The sequence below is a fragment of the Pteropus vampyrus genome, unplaced genomic scaffold (assembly GCF_000151845.1).
Source record: "Pteropus vampyrus isolate Shadow unplaced genomic scaffold, Pvam_2.0 Scaffold84, whole genome shotgun sequence".
NCBI classification, from domain to species: domain Eukaryota; kingdom Metazoa; phylum Chordata; class Mammalia; order Chiroptera; family Pteropodidae; genus Pteropus; species Pteropus vampyrus.
The window spans coordinates 2,212,859-2,239,540 of NW_011888865.1; the positions used below are offsets into that span (position 1 = coordinate 2,212,859).

Here is a 26,682-nt window from a genome sequence, read left to right on the forward strand (position 1 = left end):
TGTGGATTGAGGTGTCCAGACACAGGTACATGAGGCTTCTTGCAGTGGGGGATGGAGCTGGGGATGGGAAGAGGGGTGGGCTACCAGTTGTGAGCCAGTTTTCTCTGTACCACTAGAGTCTGAGAATTCTCAATTCAAACCTGGCCTTCCTGACTATCACGAAGGTATATTTGTAAAGGCAGGAGACTAGAACACATTTTACTTAAGAGTTTATTAGCTTGATTCAGAACTTTCAATGTTTAGACCATGTATGTGGTCCTGGGCTAGGGAGAGGGGAGTGGTGCAGAGGATGGCAAGGAGTTTGTCTTCTTTGAAGGCACTTCAAGCTTATCATGTCCAAAACCAATTTTATGATCTAATCTTCCACCACCATGACTCGAAGACAAGAGAAAACAAAGACCCAAGACAAAACTGATCTATTCCTTTGCTCCCTTTCTCAGTGAGCATTACCACCCCACCCCCCATACATCTAGTTTAACAATCCCAAAACCCTGGAGTCATTGTTGACATTTTCCTCTCCCCTTTTATACAACCCATTGCCAAGTCAATTCTACTTTCTAAATAGCTCCCGGTTCACACAATTCTTCCATCTGTAGCACCACCTCCCTGGTCTAGGCTCCCGATATCTCTTCTCTAAAGTGCCACAGTAACTTTGTGACATCCCCTCTTGTCTCTCTCCAGCCTATTATCTGTACAGTAGAAAGAGTGATATTCTTGGAATGAGTCTTACTATGTTATCCGTTGTGCTAAATATCTTTCATGTCTTCCACGGCTCTTAGAATAAAGACCAAAGTCCTTAACATGACCTACCTGCAAGGCCCTGTGTGGTCTGGCCCTTCTCAACTTCTTCCCTTCATCCTTAACTTCATTCCCCAGTCACCAGCCACACTGGCTTTCTTCCCACTCCTCCATGTGCCATGATTTTCTTACCCAGGGTCAGTTCACATACTGTTCTCTCTGCCTGGCCTCCTCCCTCTCCTCATTCTTTGTCTGGTTAATTCCTACTCATTCTTCTGATGACTTCTGATTCAAATCTAAGGTTCTTGGTTACATATTCTCAAAGTACCCCATCTCTACATACATGAACTTACTCCATTTATTTGTGTAGGTATTTGGTTAATATTTTCTCCTCCATTAGATTGTAGTCTTCATCAGGGCAAGGTCTGCATTTATTTTGTTGTTGTTGTTTACCACCGTATGCTCAGGTTTAGTCCATAATAGATGTTCAATACCTAATTTCTGAATAAGTGGAGAAGTGAATACATGAACTATGACAATGAATGTTGAGGTTTAGAGATAGAATGAAAAGTGTTGAATTAAGATGGAGTGAAGATCACCTTCATGTGTGCTATGCTGTATCATGCTCAAGAGATCACTGTGCTAGGCTGGATGGTGCTGGGCTGGGCTGCATCCAGTGGCTTAGAATGGGGAAATGTGCATATAAAGGCAGGTGGACAGGCCAGGGAAGAGGAAAACCCCAAAGCCTAAGACTTAGATGTTGTAGGGCTCTCTCCATCTCATTGATGAAGGTGATGTGGGTGTGTGAATTAACTTACTCATTAGGTTTGTGAGCAAGTTCCAGGCATTTGCCATGCTATTTTGGAATGACTGTGTGGTGCTCAGTTGTATCAATCAAGACAAAAACTAAGCACTGAGCTGGCTCCTTGGAACTTATTTCTAAGGCTCACCTCTAGGCAATTCGAGTTTGGAAAATCGCACTATTGGTAACAATGAACTTCAAGGACTGCTCTGGATTAGAAAAGCAGTCACATGGAGGCATTCTGAAGTTTAAAGAGGGATACTTGCCTTGGTGGCAGCAGAAGGGTAAGTGGGTCACATCCAGACTATAAGCCTGGAACCTTTCAAAGAACCACCTTCTCTGCCTCCAAACCAGCTGCTGCTCTGAGGCACGGTCTACAGAGGTCTTGTTATGGGTGAATCTTTGCCAGTTTCTATTTTTCCACAGCTGCAACTCTAATATCCACAAGCAATTTCCTTCCAGGTCATCCACAGCGTCACTTGGAACAACAGTGCTAACAAAGAGGCCAATTATTTTGAGCTGGAGGAATGGGTCCCAGCCAAATGGCTCACTGATGACTCACCAAGTGACCTTGGGGAAGTCATTTACCCACACTAATTAAGCCCAATGACGCATTCCCTACCTCTTAAGCTCTTAACTCTGTCCTGTTCTGGAAACCATAAAAGTCCAGTTCTCAACATTCTCCTTATCAGATAGAGGTTTAGTAATACTTAGCAAAGAGTTCACATATTAAGGGGTAAGATTCAGGCAGTATTTTAGATCTTAGCAAAGCTCCGATGCGGTTAATTCTAAGCAAAGGAAGAGAGTGATTATAGAAATTATCTGTTACATTAAAATAGGCCCTTCTTTGTTGGAGATAAGGAGAGGGAGGATGGACACTTAAGATGAATATTTTTGCATTTAAATTTGAGCTACTAAAATTTCAAAAGACTTTCTCTTTTTCTGCATATATAATTTTGTGCTCTGCAGAGATCATGCTGCAAAAATAACACCTTTTAAAATGTATTTGAAATTTTAATCACTTCTCAAAGTGCTTTTCCATCTATTATCTAAATTGCAGCTACAAATGATCCCCCCCGCCCCCCAAATTGGCCTGGATGAGGATTTTGAGATATCTGGTCCAAAGACCTCATTTTATAAATGAGAACACTGAAGTTCAGGGAGGTGAAGTGACCTGTCTGAGGCTACACAGCTCATAAGCAGCAAAATCTGACTGACTGAGGGTCCTGAGTCCAGTGCTCTCTCCACTGACCCAGACTGCTTGTTCTCTCTGGGGATTTAGTTCCCCACAAACAGCTCGAGGTGTGGAGTGAAATGAGCAAACTGAGATGTGTATCGGGGCCACTAATGAAATATTTTTCTTTGTTGCATGTTGGTAATAAAGTAAAATGCGCAGAGTGAGGGATTAAGATGATAATCACATGGACTACAGGTTCTGGCCGGATTCTCTTGCTCATCCACTCATTTCTTGGCAGAACTGAATCTAGACCAGCTCAGAAAGAAGACACTTTCAGGAAAGAAAACCTCTTAAAATGCCCTTGGCAACCTATTTTCAGGTTTAGACACTTTTCACTCAGGGCACATTGTTTCCTGCAGCAATACCTGGCGATGGAGTTGGCTTTTATCTTGCTTTCAAGAGATCCTGACCAAACGAGAAACGCTGACACTCATTCTTCCGCATTTCTTCTTAGTGGCTTCAGAAAGAATTCTAGGTGCCAGGGGAGGTGCTCCTACCTACACCCGCTCAGTCTTACCCTGAGACCTCCCACCCACTGGAAGTCCTGAGGTTGGAATGGGACTGTTCAGTGACTTCTAATAAGTACTGTAAGTTATGAGACTGCAAGCAACTCAAGTGAAGTTTTAGAGTAAATGCAGATGGAAGGTAGCACAGGCTAGGAGTTTAATGTCTGTACTTTGCAACCACAGCACCTGGGCCCAAAGCCTGCCTCTGCTCACTAGCTACATGGCTATGGACAAGTTACTCTCCTTCCTCGAGCTTCAGTTCCTCATTTGTAAAACACAGAACATGACACCAGATGCTTCCTATTTTTGTTATAAGTATTAACTAAAATAATGCATATTTATTAATTTTTAAATTATTATTATTTATGCCTACAGCACCTGGTCTTCCTAGGTGGTCTCCCATCCAAGTACTAACCAGGCCCAACCCTGCTTAGCTTCCGAGATCAGACATCGGGCTTGTTCTGGGTGGCATGGCCATAGACCATGGACCATGGCTCCACTGGAGTGTGAACCCAGGACCTTCTGCGTGTAAAGCAGACGTGCTAACCACTCCACTATGGAACCATGTCCAAAAAATGCATATTTAAAGAGTTTATTACGGTGCCTACTGGCACTCAGTAAATGGCAGCTTGTAGTGGTGCTGAGCTGGTGTCATGGTTAAGAGCACAGGCTCGGGAGTCATACCACCTGTGTTCAAAGGAGGGCAAAATGCCCGATGAGGTATCTGGCTCAGAGTAAGTGCTCAAATGTTAGTAGCTAATTATTAATTCGTATTTTAACAAGAATTATACCAAGTCAATGTGCATGTTTGTCAGGAGCCATTGTTGACAGTTATATGGGCTTTCGTCAAACAGGAAGGCAGTCATAAAGTTTGGTAGAAAATCTTTCATTATATGGGTCATGAGTGGGGGCAAATGAAAGGGTCTTTGGTGACGCACAGCTGGGACTAAAAGTTTCCATGTTCCCTGCAAGAGCAAATTTCAATGAGAGCGAGATCAAGGGTAGACTGAAAGGGAAAAAAGTCACAAAGGAGTAATATTCATTCATTCATTAAATCATTTTTATTCATTCATTCATTCACTCATTTGCCCATTCACTCACCTATCCATCCATCTATCCATCCATCCATCCATCCACCCACCCATCCCTATCCAACCATTCATCCAACAGGCTTTTTTGAGTCTCTCTGTTCCAGAGACCCTTTAAGTTCATGATCTCACTGTCGAGTGGGCATCATCACCATTCTACAGATGAGATTAAGAGGTAGTGAAGGTAGAGGTGAAATTCAAACACGGCCCCATTAGATGTGTGATTTGGGGCAAAATACTTCACCTCCTTTGACCTTAGTTATCTCGTCAATGAAATGGAAACAATGGCTCCTTCTCTTTTATGGAGCAACTCTGAGGATCAAACAAGGCAAGTTCATGAAAATTCTGCACACTGTAAAGCCTTGCAGACATGTGAATCTCAATGTTTGTCTGACCTTGCCTAAAGTGGTACATCAGAGAGGAGGTGTTAAGGAGAGGCTCTCCAAGAGCGTGCCCCTGTCTCTGGTTTCCTGGTGGCCCTTTATGGGTGAATTGAATAATAATTTAGGTGCCAAGGAGCAATCTGTATTCCACAGCTGGTCTGTTTCAATCTTCTCTCCTTGAGAAGGCACTCCTTGCCCAGCATGAATGATGCCCTGTGAGGTACTGTCTTTGACAGCTAGTGTGATATTATCCCACCCTGGGGCACAAAGTGAGGCAAGAAGGTGGGACGCTCCAGGAAGCCATGGGCTGGGCTCCACTAAGGTGGAGAAACACTTCCAGCTTTTGAGTGAATTATAGGCTGCCCCGGCACTGAACATCCTGCAGTGAGCTAATGCAACCAGAGCATTTGTCAAGGCTAATGACTCCTCGGAGTAATTAGAACAGAACGTCCTTCACTGCTCCTGGTGCTGAGAAGATGGACATCTGGGACAGAGACACTCATGGGAGCCTCTCGCTGTTAATAGCCATTAACTGGAACAGGAAAAAAGCAAAAATAATTTTAGCTGCTGATCCCTTCCCCTAAGTTTTTCCTGTTTATTTCAGGGAAACAATTTTAGAACCTGAGGGAAGAAAAAAATATATAGTGAATATGGCAAGCTGTCAACCTATGGAATCCAGGGCTTAAATGAATATATGCCCTGCTTTATATAACATATAGCATATTCCTGAAAAGTTGTGGGTAAATAAAATATCTACTCCTAAAATTATATTGTATGTATACCTGAGAGGTTGCTGTTTAAAGGGAACCTGCAGAGAATTTTTTTTTTTTTTAACAGAAATTACTGTTCCTTGATTTATGGCTTTTATAAGTTAGGACTTTCCTACGTTAGTTTCTAGAAACAGAACACAGGTCTTTCTTAGCTGATGCGTGGTCATCAGGGTCCACTGACCAGAGCAGAGAAGGGGTGGCCAGAGATGTAGGGCAGCCCGCTCCTGCATGGAGCTCTGGGGTGCATGCATAGAGCGGGGGAGGGAATAGATGCAAGTTTCACAAAAACTACACTGAGCACCTCTTCTATCCTTTCATATACTTAACTCACTTGGCCAGATAGTCATATTTTTTAAGGGCTGTTCATCCTGGAACAGGGTTGATGGGACACTTTTGGGGTGGAAGCGATTCAGGGACAGTGTGTGATTCACCATCTTCTCTTTTTCCTTTGTCACGGTGACCTGAACAGATGAGATGACTTCATTAGCCTGGTCCCAGAGCGAAAAAGACACCGGGCACAGCCGCCAGCTGACCCGCCAGGGACAGGATACAGAAGTACAGAATAAACTTTGTTTTAAGCATTGAGGTATTATAGTAGTTTGTTCCACAGCATAATGTAGTCGTGGTACACTCTGTTCGACAAAACCTTCCCAAGATGCCTGATATATAAAACAAAATATTGGAGCTCTGGTTAGAGCAGAGGGGGAGGCCCTCCTTTGAGGGTCTTCTCACTGCTCTACATCTTAGCAGTGTCATAGGCAATGACAGCAGAGGAAATTAATTCCTGATTGAAATGGTGCTCTGGCACTGTGAGCAAGCAATTGGTACTTAGGAAACTATGCCTTTCATGCATATCTCCTCCCACTAGACTGCATGTTCTACGAGAGCAGGACAACGTCTGTTTTATGCACTGCGGTAACCCCAGGGCCTAGCATAGTTAGCGCCAAGCACACAAATGACCAAGTTGTTCAGAATATGGGTGCTGAAATGAGACAGATCTGGGCCTTTATTATCTGTTACAAACTGGATATATAATAATGCTTATCTCAAGATGCTTCTGTGAAGATTAAATGAAACAGTATGTATCAGGTACATGGCATAGTGCTTGGCATGGGATAAATGCTCCCCGAGTGGTAGCTGATATTGGTTACTTATGCTAGGGAGTAATAACATATCCAAATATTTTCTGGGTGAGAGAAAATCCTAAGCCAAATGTTATGGGTTGAATTGTATCCCCCCCAAAAGATATATCGAAATCCTAATGCCAAATACCCGTGGCTTTATTTGGATATAGGGTCTGTTTTTGCAGATGTCATCAAGTTAAGATGAAGTTATTGGGGAGGGCCCTCATCCAATCTGACTGATGACCTTCAAAGAAGAGAAGACAGGGACACAAAGGAAGAAGACTGCCACGTGATGATGGAGGCAGAGCTCGGAGTGATGCATCTGAGCCAGGAAGTGCCAAGGATTGCCAGAAAACGATGCAGCTCGAACAGGCAAGGGAATATTTCCCTCTGTAGATGTCAGAGCAAAGCATGACCCTATCAGCACCCTGATTACAGACGTCTAGCCTCCAGAACTGAGACAATAAATTCCTATTGTTTTAATCCACCCAGTGTGTGGTATTTTGTTACAGCAGCCCTAGGAAGCAAATACACCAACTATCCAATTTTGGTGCACTAGCCATGGCCATTACAATTCCTTCCCTGTACACTTCTAAAAATTTAATCTGTCGGCATTTCATGAGGGCAAGTGCAGGTGAATTACATCACTGTCTCCAGTTTCTATCAGGAGCCAGAAAAATACTCTTGAATTTTAGAATTTAGTTACACAAGAGAGCGAAAGAAAAAAATAAGAAAGAAAAAATGGAGATAATGTTGACTTAGGAGAATGTTATTTCTTGAGAAAAAGACTCTTAACCCTTATCTCGGCCTGCAGAGGAGTGACCCTTAGAAGTTTTCCAAAATAGAACTAGAAAAAAAAAAAAACCTAACAAAAATCACTAAAATAGACAACATTCATTTAGGCTTCTTGGCACCAAGTCCAACAAAAAAGGAGGACTTAATTAAAACAAGGTCAGTGACATCAGGCAAGCCACCACGGCCGAGCTCAGGAGGAGGGATGTGCACTTTCAACTCTGAAACAAAGGCTCACTGTTGCCACGAAACCACTTCCATTCCATACATTTTTTGCGGAAAGGGAACCTGTCCCCTGAAAATCTGCAAAAGGCTATTTTTAAAGCCGTGCAGCAATCTCTGAGAGTCAACAGTACTGCAGGAGAAAGTAGGTCCGAGAAGTACGAGGGCCTCCAGGGCCCAGCGCCTGGCGAGGCAGAGCCTGAGGACAAAGCAAAGCAACTGTCCAGGCCCTGGAGGAACGTAAAAATCACCCTCTTCCCAAAAGTGGGTAACACGTTAGCGGCAAGTCGCTCACACTCCTACTTTGGTATTGTTTTCTGTCTTGAAGAACCTTTTGATTATTTAAACCCACTTGTGGAATAACCACAATTAATTTTCTGCACCCTAGACAGCCCATCCTGTTTCCATTCTGTCTCCCTCTGAGGTGGGATGTTACAAAGGGAGTGGGTGTGTGTCCCCTCCCCGCCCCCATGAGGACACTTTCCTTCTGACTCTCCCAGATAACAAGTGATGTGGAGTTTTCCTGTCTTTGCAGTGAGGAGCAAAGGTGTGGACAGTGACGTCTGCGCACGTGACTTTATCAGTGGACCTTGGAGTGTTTGTTTCTCATGTTTGAGGTGACCAACTGCGCTGCCCCTTGCATAGGCTTCAGGCATCCTGCTTTGCACCAGGCACTGTGCTGGGCACATGAGAAACAAGGACAAACAAGACCTTACCTCTGATCTAGTGATGTTTTCTGATCTAGGCAGACCAGGAAAAAAATACAGTCTGGTTGGGTATAACAGAGACATTACTGAAGGACGGGGAGAACCACAGAACAAGCAGGCCCGGGATGGCTAAACTGCAGACTGGGAAAGTACAGAGCCAGGTCTGGAACCCTCATTCAAGGGCCTTTTTCTCCCCCTCCTTCCTCTCTCCCTCCCTCTTGCTGCTGGGGGATGATTTCCCCTAAAGAGATTTGAAGAATCAGAAGGGCAGGGACCATATCTTCCATTTCCATTGACTTCCGTGGATCTCCAAAAACAGCCCCATAAACATCATATCCACTTCAGAAAGGGATTTCTGAAGAGATGGTCTATTCCTTTCTCTCCTTCCCTAATGTGGGAATAGAGCTACGGTTAGAACAAGGGCAATAGAGGTTTTACCATGACTATACCCAGCTATGTGATTTGAGAAAGTTACCAGACCTCTCTGAGGCTGTTTCCCCATCTGAAAAATATAGAGGGTAGATCAGATAACCTCTAAAAATCTATGATTCTATGATATAATCTAGCAAGATCCGAAGGTATTTAAGGAGTAGTTGCAAGAGTGTGAATTTGGAGATAGACAGATCTGGGTTCTAATTCCAGATCTAACTCTTATTTGCTGTGCAACCTTGGCAAATTACTTAACCTCGCTGAGTCTCAGTTGTTTATTACTAAACTAGACCTCTAATTAATGATTAATTTAATAATTGAATCTATCCTACTAAGTTGGCGTGAGCATTAAATAAAATAATACAATGTCAGTCATGAGGAGGCCTCTCATAAAGCTTATGTTGGAACCTAAGAAACATTTTCCAAAGGAATGAATGTCAATTTCCCTCCAAGAGACACAGAATTTCATGCCATGGTTCACAGACAGGGCAACTCCATATTCTGGTTTGCCTGTGTCTTGACGCAATTGTTTTCTTTTTCACTCTCAAAAACTCACTGATCTGTAGGTCCAGCCTATTAAATTCAATATTACAAACATTTATTGGGTGCCTATATGGAAAGTCAAGCTCATCTTTTCGGTGGCATTGTTTGGAATCCTTTCTCTGTGCAGTCATTAATTTTAATCCTACTAACAACACAAAGCATCTGTGAAGTGGCTTATATCACCCACAGCCTTTTTTCTCCATGACTGTTTGGCACAGTCTATAGCACACTCTGTGCCAAACTCTGTAGAACTGGTGTTGAATCTAGACAAAGATTGAGTGTTATAGGTGTTAGGTCACAAACTTCTGGTCTGATTGTGGCTCCCTGAGGTCCTGACCTTTGGCCTCAGGTAAATTGTGTCATTGTTATCTCAGTTGCCATACATAAAAAGTAGGAAAGAAAGAAAGAAGCTAACTTTATTTAGCTCCTGCTATAATGTGACTATGTCCCCCATCCCAAATTTATATGCTGAAATCTTAATGCTCAATGTGGTGGAATAAAAAGGGGGGCCCTTGGGGGGGGAACAAGGCAAGAAGGGGGGGCCCCAAGAAAGGGAATAAGGCCCCTAAAAAAAAAGCCCCAAAAAAAACCCCAACCCCCTCCGCCACGTGAAGATGCAACAAGAAGTCTTCTACGTAGACGAGAGCCCTTACCCCACAACGCCAGTGCCCTGATCTCAGTCTTCCAGCCTCCAGAACCATGAGAAATAGATTGCTGCTGTTTATAAGCTACCCAGTCTGGTATTTTGTTATAAGCAACCCAAACAGACTAAGACAGTTCCCATTGGGAACATTTTACAAATTCTACACCACTTATTTCATTCCCGAGTCAGGGAGGCAGTATCATTCTCATTTATACCCGAGAGTACTGAGATGATATGAGACTGCATGAGATGATATGACATCAAGAAGCAACCAAAGTAGTTCAGGTAGCAGGTAAGAAGCCACTGTATCTTCCTGTCTCTCTTGTGGAAGTTTCAGGATAGATTTGTAAAACATTAAGCCTTTTAGAAGACAGGCTTCTATTAACATAGAGAAAAACTGAAATAGGTTTCTAATTGTCTTTAGTATTTTTTTCTTCCTGGAATTTGCAAATATCATATATCGTTCTAGTGTCTTTGATTGTGAGATGCCTTTTGGCAGGAGAAAATTGTTCGAGTTGAATTCCAAGGCTTGGGGGAATTTCTCCATCTGTTCTCCTTGGATAAGAAGGGTCCTGATAAGGTGTACAAATAGCTGAAGAGGAAAGTACAGTTTTCATTTAAAAAAGCATGAAGAGTGCCCCATATCTCCATCACATCATAAGCTGACTGAATAACTTATAATCACAAGGAAAAAAAGGCTCCACAGCCGAAGTTGACACCCCTGTCCAAACAGCAAATCACTTCAGAATCTGAAAATTCTAATTTTGCAATTCCCAGATGCTTCCAATTAGAACAGGTTTTCAGCTGTGGTTTCAGCTGTTACTTGAAAATATTAAAATGTGCCAAGAAAACTCAGAGAGAGTTGGTACAAAGGAGTTTCTTTTTCTACTGAAATATTTACTCCTCCAAAAATAATAATCACAGAGGCTTTAGGCCCCCTTTTCCCTGAGAAGTCACACTTAACACTCTTCACTTTCTTTTATGGCTGTGAACATGGCACAGACTCACATATGCCTCTACTTTATAAAATAAACAAACACCTTCCCGCAGTCTAGAAAGCCTCTGGTTAATCTGGGTCTCCAGGCAATAAGTTTTTCGGAACGTGGCTCTGTTCTAACACGAACTTCTGAAACATCCAGAGCAAATAATCATCGAACCTGACAGTCTGAAATTGCTCTATCCCTGACTCAGAGGCCTTGCCAACAAGTTGCTTGTTTATAGGTATGTGCAAGATAAGGAGAAAAACATCCTGTTTGCTTTTCCAAAGCAAGTTTGAGAAGTAGTCACACACATTTTTTTTCCCACTGAGTCATAAATCTCATAGCCTTAGTTTGAGAAATAGACTAGAAGCTCAGATGCTATCAAGAGTCACTGAAACAAAAGGTCCCTAAGCCAAGGCCAAGGTGAAAATGTAAAACCTTGAACCCATTCTGTGCTAGCACTTATGAGACAATTCTACGGGCAGGCATCTGAGTCCTATCTTGAAGCAATTTGTAAACGGAAGACGCTGCCCATTTTAATTTATCATATAAACATTTCTGGAGCTTATCATCGCATACTAGTCATGAAAGCTGGAATTTAATAAAGGAGAACAGAATGCAGTTTTCAAAAAGGACAAAAGTTCACTGGGAAAACATATGTGTAAACCTCAAAGACCCTGATCACTGGAAGCAAATGTAAGAGACAATTAAGTGCCTAGAATCAAAAGTCTGAAAGGGCCACTCATCAGGTGTAATTAAGCAAGGGGCGGGGTGGGGAGGGAGCACATTGGACTTAATTTGTCCTTTTGACTGAGTTTAGCCTCCAAACTATAAATCTCTTTAAAGGAAGAAATTTCAGAAAACTCAAGATCAAGAATGTTCAAGGCCAAGAAAGTATTTGCTCAGAAGTGACTAGGCTCCTCTAGTCAGAAATAAGTCCCAAGGGACCCATTCAATTCAAAACACCAGCTCAGTTGTGAAGCTCAAGAGCAGAGGCTTAGACAGACTTAGACCCAAATCTCAGGTCTTCTGGTTAGTAGCTGAGTGACCTTGGCAAATGATTACATTTAAATCTCAGTTTCCTCATCTATAAAATAAGGATAATGAAACGTTTCTAAAAAGCTGTATATGATGAGATAATATATGGAAAGCAGTTAATACAATGCCTGATACATTGAATAAGTGTTCAATAAATGGGAGATACTTTTACTATTAGTCTATGTAAACTATCCTAAAGAATCCTTTGCATCCCAGGCTTACCATTAGTAAAAAGTAGTGAGTAAGGTTAAAAAAAAGTTGACTTGATCTGAATAATCTAGGTATGAGCTATAATGCTTGCAACATGACTTCTTTTTCTCTATTAGAATACCTTGGGTCTATCGAGCTAAACCCCAAACTATTAGATGACAGAAATATCAAATAAGAATCTCAGTCTGAATCTGTTGAGACTGTGATGAGAGCCAGTATGAAAAATTTTTGCTGTTATGCTGAAAAACAGCAGGTCCAGTCTTTCTTTTCTATTGGCTTATGTACGCTAATGCACTCTTTCATACATTATTTCAACAATTATTTATTAGACCCCTTTGTGTAATGGACATACTTCTAGGCACTTGGGGTATTTATTTCAGTGAACAGACAAAAAATCCCTACTCTTATGGATGCATTCATTCATTCATTCATTGTAATATGTGGCAAAGTTATATTAGTAGTTAAAGAAAAGGAAAGGACAGAGATACAAAGACGAACAAGACACCATCTGATAAGATCCTTGTTTGATAGAGCAGAGAGTAATGGAGCAGATCCGTAAGTAACTACTAGATTATAACACAGTAAGTTCTATGAGAGGCCACTGTGGACAGACATCGAAGAGAAAGCAAAATATTCTGCAAGCGAGGGAGGGAGGACAGAAACTAAAGAGGTGGCAAGAGCTGAAGACATTTGGGATGGATTTTAAAGGGGAAGTGGAAGTTTGTCATTTGGATAAGTGGGGAAGGGGCAGCAGGCAAAGCAAACAACTGCCGGTTTCTGTCAATTAGTAAAGCATCTGGTAGAATGCAAGGTTAAAAGGAAGCACAGTGTATGAACTACAGTAACATGTTTCGGAAACTCAACTGCTATCGATCATTGACTAATTAAACAGTTTTTGTTTTGTTTTTAAACTAGAACTAAGAAAACAGCTTTATTTTCCCTAAGTTTTTCCATTAAGTGAAAACAGTTGAGTCAGCTCCAGCTTGAGTTTGATTTCGGATGCTTTGTGTTTACCCAGAGTAGAGTTTATGAAAATATGGTCCATGTGCTACCAGTGTCGTTCATAAGCTTCCTGCAGGAGAATAAATTGTAGATAGTTTTAAAACAGAGATTCTTGGGCCCCACTTCTGACCCAATGAATTGGAATCTTGGGAAAGGGAGCCGGAGTCTGTACTTTTTAATAAGTGGACGTTGAGGAAATTTTAAAACCCCTGGCTTAGGTAGAAGTTTACTCTCAAACACTGTCTTCTCAGTTTAATCATCAAAATCATTTAATTACCTATTTATCTTAATTATTCTAGCCAGCACCTTACCTGATTTGTTCTACTATTATTTGAATTTAAATTTCCTGCACTATTCTTGTCTAGAAAGAGAGAAGTTTCTCTGCTCTTCAGTACTCATTACCCCATTCCCACCCCTATATGATTCAAGGAGGTTCATTATCTAGCTTCATCCATTCTCCCAATCAGTAAAAAAGTTACCATGGCTACTTCACATCTATGCCCCCCAGTTGGCTGCACATGAGAAGTGCCGAATGGCTCGCACAGGGTCCATCCTGCACCGGCAGGCAAAGGCGACCTACTGAACCTCACTGGTGAGGAGGACTCAACATTATTATTAATCTTCCAAAACCAGGGATCCTGGAAATGCGGGTCGTGATCTCATTCCACGCTAGCTATTGATTTCTTCCCAATTGATAGGCCTGGAATTGGGGATAAAGTTATTTTGCAAATAATGGATAAAGTCTGTTCTTTAATTATCCCAATAACATAGAAATTCTTTGCAATTACTTTTATCTCTCCAGGCTAGCTTTTAAATTCAATTAAATTCCAGAAACACTTATTAAGTGCCTACTAGGTCCCAGGTCCTGTAAAATCTTCCTGCTGAAGATTCTTAAAGGGATAGAACCCCTTTTTACATTACTGTTAAAAACATTTTTTAAAGACATAATGTATTTTAAATAAAGTGATGGGTTAAAGCTCTTTATCTTTGAATAAGTAGCCATTAATAATAGAACTTCACTCCTCCAAGATTAGACTTGACGTCATCAGAAAAATAAGACTCCAATTTTCTTTTATCTATCCATTGATCCTATTCTTCTATCTGCTGATCTTTCCATCCATTTTCTGACAAGAACCACATACACAGGCCTGTGCTAGGTGACGGGTATCCAGTGCTTAGCTAAATAAATATGGTCCTGCCCATTGAAAGCTTACAGTCTAGTAGTGAAAAGAGTCCTGGGTGAAAAGAAGAAAGCACCAAACTCTAAGTCCAGCTCTATCTCTTATTATTTGTACAACCTTGGGGAGTCGCTTAACCTCTGGAAACCTCTGTTTCCTCACGTGAAGGGGACTGCCCCCTGTTTCACAAAGCAGATGGCAAGATTATATTTGAATTCACTCTAAAACTTCAAAGTGCAAAGTGAATATAAGTAATAATTATGAATTAAATTTGATTAAAATAGCAGGAGAACACCTATCTCTCCGCTCTGTGTGAGTAAAGAGGCAGGAGACCTGAGTTCTAATCTTACCATTTCCACTGACTTGTACTCCTGCAGGGAAGGGTGGCAGGTCCCATTGCGGCCTCAGTTTGAGCTGGTTGATCCTGTCATTGTATGTATGTTGCAAAGGGAGGCAGCAAAACTACAGAAATGAAGATCTCTTAAGAGCCAATTAATTCGATCTCTTCACAAACAGAATCCCACATAAGAGGCCTGTGACTCTGTTTTCAGAGTCCTCTTAGGAGGCAAATACCTCAGCCTGTCTTGGAATCCAGCATGGGGAGTTGTCTGGAAGTTTTGGGTAGTGGGCCGTGGGGGGGTACACAAATAACATCTGCGTTGCCTATGGAAATGTTTTTAAAACTGTAGGACATTAACTATCTGGACACCAAATCAAGGGCATATCATGGGAGCAGAAGCCATGAAGTGCTTGGCATACCCTCATCACAGGCCCAAAAGGCTCTGCCTGTGCAGGTGTGAAGGGCCTGCCAAGGTGCAAGCCCTGGCTCTCTTCCTGGGACTCTTTAACTGGGCATCTTGATGTGGTGGCACTACAATTCACAGCCCCACTTCACCCCATCTCCCCGCAGGGGACTCCAACTGAGACTGATGCACTTGGGACTCCTGCTGATATCTGTGGCTAATTTCATTGTCTAAGGAACACATTTGCTTTGTTGTGGTGGTTTTAGAGGGGAATATTTGTAGACACATGATTCAGAAGTGATGCTGAGTTTCAGCAATTTAGCACTAGAGGGAGAGGCCTTGGACAGACTCATGTTTGAATCCTGCCATATTTTAACCATATAGCTCTAGTCAAGTCTCCCATCACCTCTGAATAGCTCCTCTGTGACACGGGGGCAATAATACATTCTGATTTGTCAGGGCTGTTGTGAGACTTAAAGATCATAAAGGTAACATGACTATCAGGGTACTGGCCACTTAGTGACAGGAAGTGGTGGTACTAATTGTTTTACTCTAGTTCACTGTTCCATTTCTGGAGTCCAAGCTCGATTTTCCACAAGTGTCACTACACCATGACACTGACAATTCGTCCTCTCACTTTCACCCTCACATCCAACTAGTGACCATGTACTGCAGACTCCTCTTTCTCAGCACCCTGCGTCTGCACCCTTCAGGGCCCCGAATGGATAATGGAATTTAGGGGTTGGCCAGCTAGTGGTGGACGTCTTTTCTGGCAGGGTGGTCCTAGCTTTCCTTCAAGAAATACTACAGCTATGATCCTTTACTCGTCCAAACCTTTCAAAACACTTGCATTGTTTGCAGCATCTCTTAAGAAGCCACTCTTTCTGGACTAAGCTTAGTATGAGCAAACACACACAAGCTTTGGTGCATTTTATAGGTTAATGGGAGATGAAGGTTATTTGCAAAAATGTCTACTCAACTCCTGCCTGTATGTATGTATTTCCTTCTTAGTAAAAAAAATTCCCCCACGCCTATTCCTTTAATCGCCATGGCTGGGTTTGCCAGGGACAAAGGAGGAAAAGGATAGAGTCAGATAAAAAAAGAAATAAAAAGCAGTTTGTTTAAATTGCCAGAGAAATCTGCCTTTGGCCAAAGGAAGTCAAACCCAGAATCCTGTTCTAGTTAATAACGTTCACCTGCTTCTAGCTTGAGCAGGAAAATATAATCTTTGTATCTGTGTGTGGCAGCTCAACCATTTCCACCTTCGCTCTTTGTCTGCAAACTCATAAATGGCTGAGGGGTGTCCTCTATCCTCCCTACACAGCAAGCTGCTCCTTCTGAATGCTAAAGTCTGAAGCAGGCCACATGCAATGAAAAACAGTCATTCACTTTTTGGATGTAAATCTCAAAACTTCCTCTAAAAAAGAATAAATCAATCCCTTCAGTGATGGAAACTCATGTGATTCAGAAACAAAAATAAATGATCCTTCTCTCCTCCAGCTCTCCGTTCCAAAGTATTTCAGTGATGTAGGATCCAGATACAATTTAACTTACTCCACGTGACATTGTGATATTCGTGTCAAATAGCCCAACAACCTCACACGTTGGAAGGACTCCTTGTGTCACCTTCCATAGATCTATTCCAGTATCAATTCCCAAGCCATGGCACTGAACAATCCTTGACAGACCCTGAGCTACCCAGCTGGTTTGCCTGGGAAGGTGCCCACGTGTGAGTCAGAAATCTCAGCAAAAAGTGTCACTTCTGCAGATAAGCCTACAAGCTTTCTCTTGGCAGAAAATGAAAAGTATGTGTTTTCATCTACTTCTGCATCCCCGCCTCCCCTTAAATGTCAGAAACCTTAGAGACAAATTTATAGCACAGCGTTTTAATCTGTTCAAAAATTATAGCCCCTGAGATTAACTAGTAAAATCCTCTCATTTTATAGATGAAGAAATTGAGGCCCAGCAAGGGGGAGGGATTGATTGAGGGTCACATTGCTAAAACTGGGACCAGAAACTCTATCTCATGATTCCCAGACCTTTCAACTTAATGCACAGTGGGGCCTGAAAGAACCTACTCCTTCATCCTCCTTCACATGGGCTCTATTCATTTCTCAGTGAGCAACTTTTCACCATCTTTTAATTCAGTGGTTTTAAAGTGTGGTTTGTGCATCAGCAGCATCAGCATTAGGGGGAACTTGTTGGATAGGTCAATTCTCCGGCCCCATCTCAGACTTGCCGAATCTGTGTTTTAACAAGCCCTTCGGGTAATTTTCATGCATGCTAAAGTGAGACGCCCTGCTTTAATGTTAGCCCCACCCACCCAATCAACAACGGAAGCAGAACACTAATCAGATCCATCTAATTTCACAACCCTTTTTCAGTTTGGCTCTTCTTGCTTACCTAAGGCTGAAGTTCACTTAAGTTACCTGTGAAGAAAGAGAGCTTATTGTGAATTTGTGAACAGGAAGTGGAGTGGAATCCTACTCTGAACCGAGGCAGCTCAGGGGCTGTCGCATCTCTGCCTGTTTTTACCTCCTTCTCTCCCATCTGTCCTGTTCTTTCTGCACAGATCTGGTCCTTCCTTTTTGCCTTCTGTTCCTTCATTGCTGGCATTTGCCTTTGGTCTCCTGACCTGACTCCAAAGTTTCAACCATTGCACTTCTTTTTTTTTTTGCCTTAGTTTCCCTTCCTAACTGGAAAATTCTTCCCCCATAGCTTTCCCCATGTCTTAGCTCACATTCCTGAAAAGAACTCCAACTGGCCTAGCTCATCTTTTGAGCCAGGCCGTACAAGTCACATGCTCACCCAAACGATTGGTCACCTTTGGTCAGGAGGAAATTGGGGAAGGGAGGAGGAAAGCACACATATGACTCCTTCTCACCACATCCTCCTTCACTAACCCTGTGAATGAGACATGAGGGAACTTGGCAGTGGGGTTCAATAGTTTGGCTTGCTGAGGGCTGAGTTAAAGATGGAGGTTCTATTATTTTACCATAACCCTACTCTTCAGGCTGGGGTGGCCTGGAAAATATGGACTGCAGGTTATCTACTCTCTAAAAGTCATAGATGATCCACGTCTGCAAGGCATTTCAGAGATCACTCAGCTCTGTGGTTTTCAGTGTTGGTTGCCCTGAGGAACTTTTGAAAACTAAGGCTTCCTGGATCCCATCTCAGGAATTCTGATTTAAAGCTCCCCAAGTGCTTTTAATGCATAACTGGATGGAGAACCACTGCTCAAACTTGACCCTCCTAATTTTACAAGTGGGGAAACTTAGGTTCAGCTACCTAATGTGACTGTGGCTCACTTAAAGATGTCATTTCTAACTTGGTTATAGAGTTTGAGTTATTAATCATAAATGGTTAGAGCTAGAAGAGATCACAGAAGCCTGCAATTCTACCCTATTACTGTTACTAGAGATTAAGGAGCTAAGTGACTTGCTTACGGAGTCATAGTCAGAAAGGGGGTGGCAAAGGCTAGAACCCAGGTCTCCTGATTCCTACTCCAGTGCTCTGCCCACAACACCAAGGCTGGAGGACTTAAAGGGCCAGATGAGAAGCTAAGCAGACCCAGCTGCAGATCTTGTGCTTGCTCTGCTCCAGGGAGCCTTTCCAGCAGCACAGCTGGAACAGTTTGGCAGGGAATCTGGGCATAATTGGATGTGGTGCTGACTCTGCCAAAAGAGTCAGTGCTTTGGTGCCCTGAGGATGGGGAGAGGGTGGCTAGTCTGGTGAGGCTAATCCTTGCTTTCTGCTTGCCTCCCAGTTATGCTGAGAGAGAGAGATTGAGAGAGAGAGAGAGAGAGAGAGAGAGAGAGAGAGAGAGAGAGAGAGAGAGAGAGAGAGAGAGAGAGAGAGAGAGAGAGAGAGAGAGAATTTGTGTTCCCAATGGGCTGACCGTTGGGTTGGAGTCCAGACTGCGATGCACTCAAAGGCTATGCCCTGGGTGTGAGAGGCCTTCTAATATTTGCTGAGACAAGGTTGTCTTCGTGTTCCAGAACGACTTTGGTCAAGGTGTTGGCACACATTCATCCTATATATGGCTAGAAATGGCTATATGGAAGCAGAGGCACGTGCCCCAGGGGCCCATCTGTGTGCTGATTTGGGTGAAGGTGGTAGTGATGAAGGCGGTTGAAGATAAAAAGGTCCCTGCATAAAAAGAACAAGGCAAGGGCTCACCAGATATAGTGAGTGGGAAGTTGCAAACCCCAAGGAGGTGAGTGTGAGCCCTAACCATACCCTTTTATGGAAGTGCGGGTGAGGGAGAAGAAGAGATAAAAAAAATACCCCCTTTAAGCTCATGAGGGACTTTACAACTGATGAAGCACATTCACACACATTTAGCTCATCTGACCTTCACAACAACTCCATCAGGTGGTCAGTTCCTGTGATCCAGGCTTGGGGAGGTGGGGTGGCCAGGCTCCAAGGTCACGTGGCTATTAATGGGGGAGCTGGCTCGCTCCCTCTGGACTTTAGCCCCAGTGTTCTGCCCACCATGGCATTCTGCCCTCGTGTGCGTGTGCGCATGTGCATGTGCCCTCCTTATGTGTGCAGACAGGTCACACAAGGGAGTTTACGTGAAGGCAAGAATGCAAGTGTTTATTCTGAGGTGTCATAGTTACCAGGGTCACAAGAAGGTGGACTGTGAATGCAGTAAAAACACAGGGAATTGGCTCTGGGTCAGCTGCAATATCTTAAGTAAGTTAACCTAGTTTTCATCTTGGTAAAGTAATAAACACCTGTGAGGTTGTTGTAGGGCTCAGAGATAAAGTATGCGAAATAGGTAGCCTAGGGCCTGCCAGGAGCATCATAAGTGTCCAATAAATGTTATCTGTTAATATCTTGTGCGTAGAAACCCACCTGTCTAAAGGTAAGAGAGACAGCAGCCTGGCTCAGGGTCAAGGGCTGCTGGCTTTGTCCAGATCCAAATATGTCTTCAAGATCTTCCACAGAGCCTCTGACTAGTGAAACCAAGTCCCATGTCTTCCTCTCGCCTTTCTAACTCATCACATCCTCTAAGTCCTCACATGTACCTGCTAAAAGATTTGCTAGTTAAGCACAAGTACTGATCATTTAAGGTCTGGTGGCATTTCAGAAGCCTGAAATGCCCTGTCGGTTTATAGTTTAGGCTCTTGGGTGGGGTGATTGAGTCAGATGGCAGATCTTGGGGATGGCAGGTCAAGAGGATCACAGTTGCTGAGCACCCACGAGGCCCAGGCCCCTTTCATGTGGAATCTCATGAATCATTATAAGCAGCCATGTGAATGGGCCTTAGTCCCATTGTACATGATGAGACTGAGTGAGTGCTCAAAAAATTGTCAAAAGTCATCAGGAGCTGGGATTCAAGGCCAAGACTACCAGGCTTCCAAGTCTGTGCTCCTTCCACGGACATTTAGGAAGCATTTAGGAAGCTGGCTCACTCCCTCTGGACTTTAGCCCCAGTGTTCTGCCCACCATGGCATTCTGCCCTCGTGTGTGTCTATCCATGACCCAGCCCTCATCACCCATGCAGGTTGGGCTCCATGGAGGCTGGGAAATGTTAGTTCTACAGGTACCCAAGAGGTCACTCGGAACCCAAGAGGATAAGGATGGTGAAGACAGGGCTGGTCAACAGAAAGGTGGCCTGGGATGGGGAGAGTATTCGTTTATAGTGGACAGCAAACTACATCATACTGACTTTTTCCTCATAGCCCCTCTTTAGTTGTGTTCTGTCCTGGCTTCTCAGCTTGCCTCACCTCTGGCTTTCACCTGCTCCAAATCACACACTAATGATCTTCAGGGGGCATTCTTTTAAGCCAGACTAGACAGCAGCCATGGCCCATGAAGGCACATGTGGAGAGTGTGCTGAGGAGGCAGGAAGGGGCAGAGGGGGCTCTACAGAGCCCAGGACCTTCTGCTGAGCCTCCTCTGCCCAGAGATACTCAGGTGCCCCTGAGAAACTCTGGTATCTTCTGCCAGGTTGTGAGGTGATGGAGCCCCAGGCGTGTTGGAGGTTCCATTTTTGCACCAGCTGGACCTAATTAGCTTTGGGGTGGGGCGCGGTAGCAGGCCCTTTCACAGAGAACTCCATTGTTCCTGGAACCTGGCAGGAATGTTTATCATTTCAGAAACTGAGAAGGAGCTGGCACTCTCCCTCTTGGCCTCAGAGCTGTCCTCCCTTCAGATGATAATCCACAAAGCCTTCCCAGCCAGGCCTCGGATGAAGCTCAGGGCTGGGGTGGAGCCCAAACTCTTATTTCCCTCAGGAGCAAGGCAGGTGTGGACTCGACACTTGGAAAGCAGCCAAATGGAAACCTGGAGCAAAGGCTCAAAATGTCACATGTCAAATAACTTAATTGGGTAATCATCTGAAGAGAGGTTTGTGCAAAACATACACGGGAAATCTCTACCGAGAGTGTGAATGACGAATCCAAGACAACGGTTCCATTTGCCTGAGCCTGCCTCAGCCCCACCCAGCCATGGGCCCACAATCTGGCTGCATCCTTCCTTCCCTCTGGGAGAAGCATTGAAAATGGTATCTAGCAATCCCCACCTTAGACCGCCGGACAATCAAACATTCCTGGAGATGCAAGGACATCCCGCCCTGAATACCCACCAAATGTGCACAGTCCCAAACTAAAGGAGGCAGCACAGTATGGTGGTTACCTGTCCACACTGTGGTTCAGACTGCATGGGTCTGAGTCCTGGCTTTGCAGCTTATGAGCTCTGTGACTTTGGGCAAGTTATTTCTCTGTGCCTCAGTTTTGTCTGTACAAATGGGATGGTAAAAGTATCTACCCCTTATAGGGGTTGTGATAATTATGAGTTAATATATGTAAAGATTTTAGGATAGTACCTGGCCTTTAGCTAGCAGTTATGAGTATGCTTTTCTTCTCATTCCAGTTCAGCCGTGGGTTCCCTGCTAGAACCATTAGACACCTGTTTTCCATGCTATGTGCCCAGCCTCTGCAGCACCCTCTCTACACCCACTCAGGGCTGACCTGATACTCTGGGCTCAAGTGGTTGGCAAGGCTGCATCTCCACCCACATGGACCCCCATTCTGCTGCCATGGCCCTTTCCATCTCTGATCCACTAGAGAACCACCTGTGGGGCCTGGACCTGAGTCTGAAAAGGCTCCCCTGAGTAGTGGGAAGGAGACTAGGCACTTCCTCCTCGTTGGGCAGAATCAATGGCCAGTTCTCCTGCCCAGCCCCTCTACTCTCCTGTTTCACCCACCACGAGGTCCCAAAGGCCATACATTCTAGCAAAAGGGAGGTCGGTATGCTTGAGTCTCTGTAGAAAAATACATTTTTGTCTCAATTCTTTGCATTCATCTTTCATGGCACAGCTCAAATGTCACCTCTTTGGTGTGGCTTTCCCGGACTCCCACAGTCAGAATTCCGACTTCAATTGCTTGCCAATTGTGATCTCGGACAAGCTCCTCTCCTCTGGCCCCCTCAATTTCCTCATCCGTGAAATGGAGATACTGTTACCAGACTAACCTTCCAGGACATTAGAAGACTCTCCATTATAAGCCAATGGATGTGGAGACCTAGCTTCCCTCCGCTGGCCCTCCTTGCCGAGCATAGGAGATGGGGAGAAACCCAAGTGAGCTGACCACCCCAGTGTCTACACAGCCCATAAAACCAAGCTCTTCTCTGGAATGGCCATTCCCTTCTCTACCTATGGAATTCCTATTCAATCTTCAAGGACCAGTTCAAATGTCACCTCTTCTGTGAAGCATTCCTGCTGCCAACAGGGAAGATAAAATTTCCTTTTTCTTATATTCCTATATCTCTTGGTGGCTATTAAATCTATTTCTTTGTAACTTTCATTATATTTAACTGGTATTATTACTGTCTGCCCCCTCATTCTGCTGACAAATTGCTTGAGGTCAAGAACTATACTTTGTTCTTTGGGGTAACTTGACAGTGTCTGCATGATGCTTGGTACCTAGTAGTTGCTCCATAAATATTCATTAATTCAAAGTCAGTCTTGTGTGTTCTCTGGATTCTGGAATGAGCTCTGAAGGCAAATTCTACCTTCATGCGCCTATTGCATATGCTGGGTGCTGACCATGATACTAGTTTATCTGGAACCAACAACAGAATCCACAATCTGGTCCATAGAGTATGTGGGAGAGGGCTCCCACACAGCCCGGCAGTGGGATGGCGTCACAGTGTCACAGATCTCAGCTGCAAGCCAGTGGAGGCAGTGAACCATGCCATACAGGCTAAAGGACCTTTTCAGGAAACAGCGGGTTCTGGAAGTGCCAAATCATATAGTTAAACATGTTATTCATTATGTGATTAATGACTTGATTTTCTTTGTAAAAATTTAAAAGTGCAGAGGTATAACTCTACATTTATCAATCCCTTCCTTACTTCTATAACAGTTACTGGAGGAAAACAGACACCAACATTTATCCACAATCCCATCTTACCCTCACAATGATTATTTGAGGTAGGTGGTTCATTACCTCCATTTCATAAGTATGGAAATTAAGGCTGAGAGAGAATAAGAAACTTGCTCAAGGTCAATGAGACTAAAGCTCAGGTCTGACCATAAGAACCGAGTTCCTCCCAGTCAGCACACCACTACTTTTCCATCTGAGGGTCAATTAATTACTTGCTACGCACTGGTCTTGAATACACAAAGGGATCTGACATGTTTCCTGCCTGCCTAAGAAACTTGTGTTCTAGTAAAGGAGACCGATACACAAATAACGAAAAACATAAAGCACAAAATATGAAACTATGGACTAGAAGAATGTGTAACGGATTATGGAGGCTGAGAAGGGAATGAGGGGAACAGGCAGGGCTCCACAGAGAAGCTGACTTTTGGGGTAGGCCTTGAAGGATAACTTGAACTTCGATGGGCAGAGAATGAGGACAGGAGAGAATGCAGGAGTTTGAGGCAGAGGAGACCACATATGCAAAGCCACAGAGGAGGAGAACACCTGGTGTCCTTGGGCATGTAGAATAGATCAGTGTAGCTAGAACATGAAATTTCTGAAAATGAGCTGGGCTGTGAGAGGCTTAGTTTTGCCACAAGTGTTGGACATGTTTCTTGAAGCCCTAGGGGGCTACTGATGATCTCAGAGGAGGGAATGACATGAGCTGACCTGCACTGTCCAGGAGGGAGGACCCAGAAGGATTGTTTCTGAGTGGGAACTGGGAGGTAAATAGGGTCCTGCATCCTTCAGAAATGTACCATTGGCTTCCAATGTCTCTGCCAGTATCGGTTCAGGGATGCGAATAAGAACACAAGTCTCTTTCCTATTGAAAGAGGCAGGTTGAAGACCAGAACTGCTGCAGGCCCCGGTGCAGTGACCCCATTCTACATAGGATTGTAGAAGCACGGCTGTTCTGAGTGATGAGGATGTGTCTGCTTCAACAGTTGGACACCCCCATCAAGATATGATGCCCTCTGCCAATGGTGACAGTGGGACCAGGAAAGGACGAGAACTGGCATTGAGGATGCCAGCGCTCAGCCTGCAGTGCTCATCCTGAATGTTGGCTTCAGAACTGGAGGATTGTTTTTCCAAATTAACAAAAGATGTCCTAGATCCATGGTTACACGTTCCTCATATAGCACATGATTAATAAACACAGATTTATAAATTCTCTATAAACGTATACTCTACATCTGTGCATACTGTACTGTATATTTACATATTCTAACACAGACTAAAACAATGTTCCATTACATGTAATAAACCCAGGCAGCTCTTGTATCATTAGTGCTAGAATTATGTATTGATAATTACCAGGCACCTTACACTGAAAACCTTTTCAAAATTGTCCCATTTTCCCCTTTTTATTTTTTTAAAAAATATATTCTGAACTCATCATGAATAAAACCAAGTGATCTCTTTGGAAAACAGCCCCCAAATTCTTTGGCTCTGAAAGAAAATGTAATGTCAAGTTTTTGTCTAATAAAAGGACATTTTTAGTGGAATCTGAGTCAAGCCAAAAGGAAGGAATACTAGTTCTTTGAGTCAGCAAAAGAATTCAGTTTTTGCTATCCAACACTCCATTATTCATTGACCAGAAAAGCAGCAGTGGCGGGAGAGGTGTTAGGTAGATAACGAGAGACAAACACTCTGAAGTGCCTCTCGGGCCCCGTCTGACAACACACTGGGCATTTATCACGGGAGGGGGGCATGGGGGGTGGAGAAGCTCTGCTATCCTCTTGCTAGATACTCTCTCAGCTCACGTCTCCACTTACTGGGTCATTTTCCGAGCAAATGCTTACAACCAAATGTATTGCTGGGCATCTGGCCCAATCAGGACTTAGCCTCCAGAGTCCCAATACTCAAGGCCAGCAGAAGGAATTGATTCCCCCCTATGAAACACACCCTCCCTGAGCCCAGGCCCCCAGATGGCTCACCGGGGCCTGCGGAAGGTCAAGCCGTAGTGCTGACAGGCCAGTCCCACAGTGGGCGTGTACACGATGGGCATGAATTTCTCCACGTCTGATGTCAGCACTCGGTAGAAGAGCTTCTCATTCCGATCTTGGAGTGTCATGAGAATGATGTACCTTGGAAAGGGAGATAAGAACCAAGCTGTTTACATGAGCAGCGTATGTAGCAGCTGGGGAGACCACTGAAGCAAAGACTCAGAGGTCCCACTCAGCTACTCACAATGGCACATTCACAGACCAATCGCCCATCTCCCCTAAGCCTGGGTTTCATCATCTATGAAACGTGGAGAATATTACCTGCCTCGTGGTGCTTGTCAGGTGTAGGTCCCGTTTTAAGTATTTTACATGAATTCATTTAAAACTCGCAACGACTTGTGAGTAGGTACCATAATTTTTGCTGTTTGAGAGACAAAGGATGCCAAGGCACAGATAAATGAAATAACTCATCCAAGGTGGCAGAGTAGGGATTTGAATCTAAGCAATCTGACTCCAGGATCTGTGCTCTCAACTACTGCGCAAGATGGTTAGTTACGTTATCATGTGGACATTAATGAATGAAACAGAATGGCAACATTCTGAGGGTGGAGTAGGGTCAAGGAAAAATCTGGGCTCACTAATGATGCTTGAACTGGCCTTTCCTGCCACACAGGGCTGGTTCTTGTCACAAGTAGAATTCACAAGTGGCTGAGTACCAAGAGATCTCAGGAGGCATATCCTCTCAGATCTCTCTTGCCTATTCTCTGAAGCCTGAAATCACTAAGCCAGGAAAAGAGCCTTTCATTCACACTCTTAAAAATGCAAAAATCTCTGGAAGAACAAAAACCCAGGGCTTGAAGTTCACAATGAAGTGTAAGTGACTGCTGATATCACAGCCTTTCTGGCCCATAGTTTGGGAGAGAATATGGAGGCACTTGGGGTCCTGGCATGGAATTATGTGAGAGAGAAACTCCGAGAGGGGGACGACCCCTGGGCGTGGTGTCAGGGTCCTGGGTTTGAACCCCAGCTCTGCTGTTTACTAGCTGTGTAACTTTGGGAAAGTTGTGGCTTCCAGGGGCCTCAGCCTCTTCTTAACACCACAGGCACTGGTCCAGAATGAAAAACTGTGTTTTAGAAGGCGTCTTTAGGAAAGGAGGGTTTATGCT

General features: G+C 43.8%; 1 protein-coding gene and 1 pseudogene across 1 annotated transcript in view; both read right to left on the reverse strand.

Annotated features, from left to right (window-relative positions):
- Positions 1-26,682, reverse strand: part of ME3 (malic enzyme 3) — a 193,591-nt gene that overhangs the window by 71,340 nt on the left and 95,569 nt on the right. The window contains exons 3-4 of the mRNA XM_023532493.1: positions 25,508-25,657; positions 10,474-10,576 (exon numbers count right to left, since the gene is read on the reverse strand). Coding sequence (XP_023388261.1) covers positions 10,474-10,576; positions 25,508-25,657 — 253 coding nt within the window. The remainder of the gene's footprint in view (positions 1-10,473; positions 10,577-25,507; positions 25,658-26,682) is intronic.
- Positions 3,650-3,765, reverse strand: LOC111741985 (annotated as a pseudogene).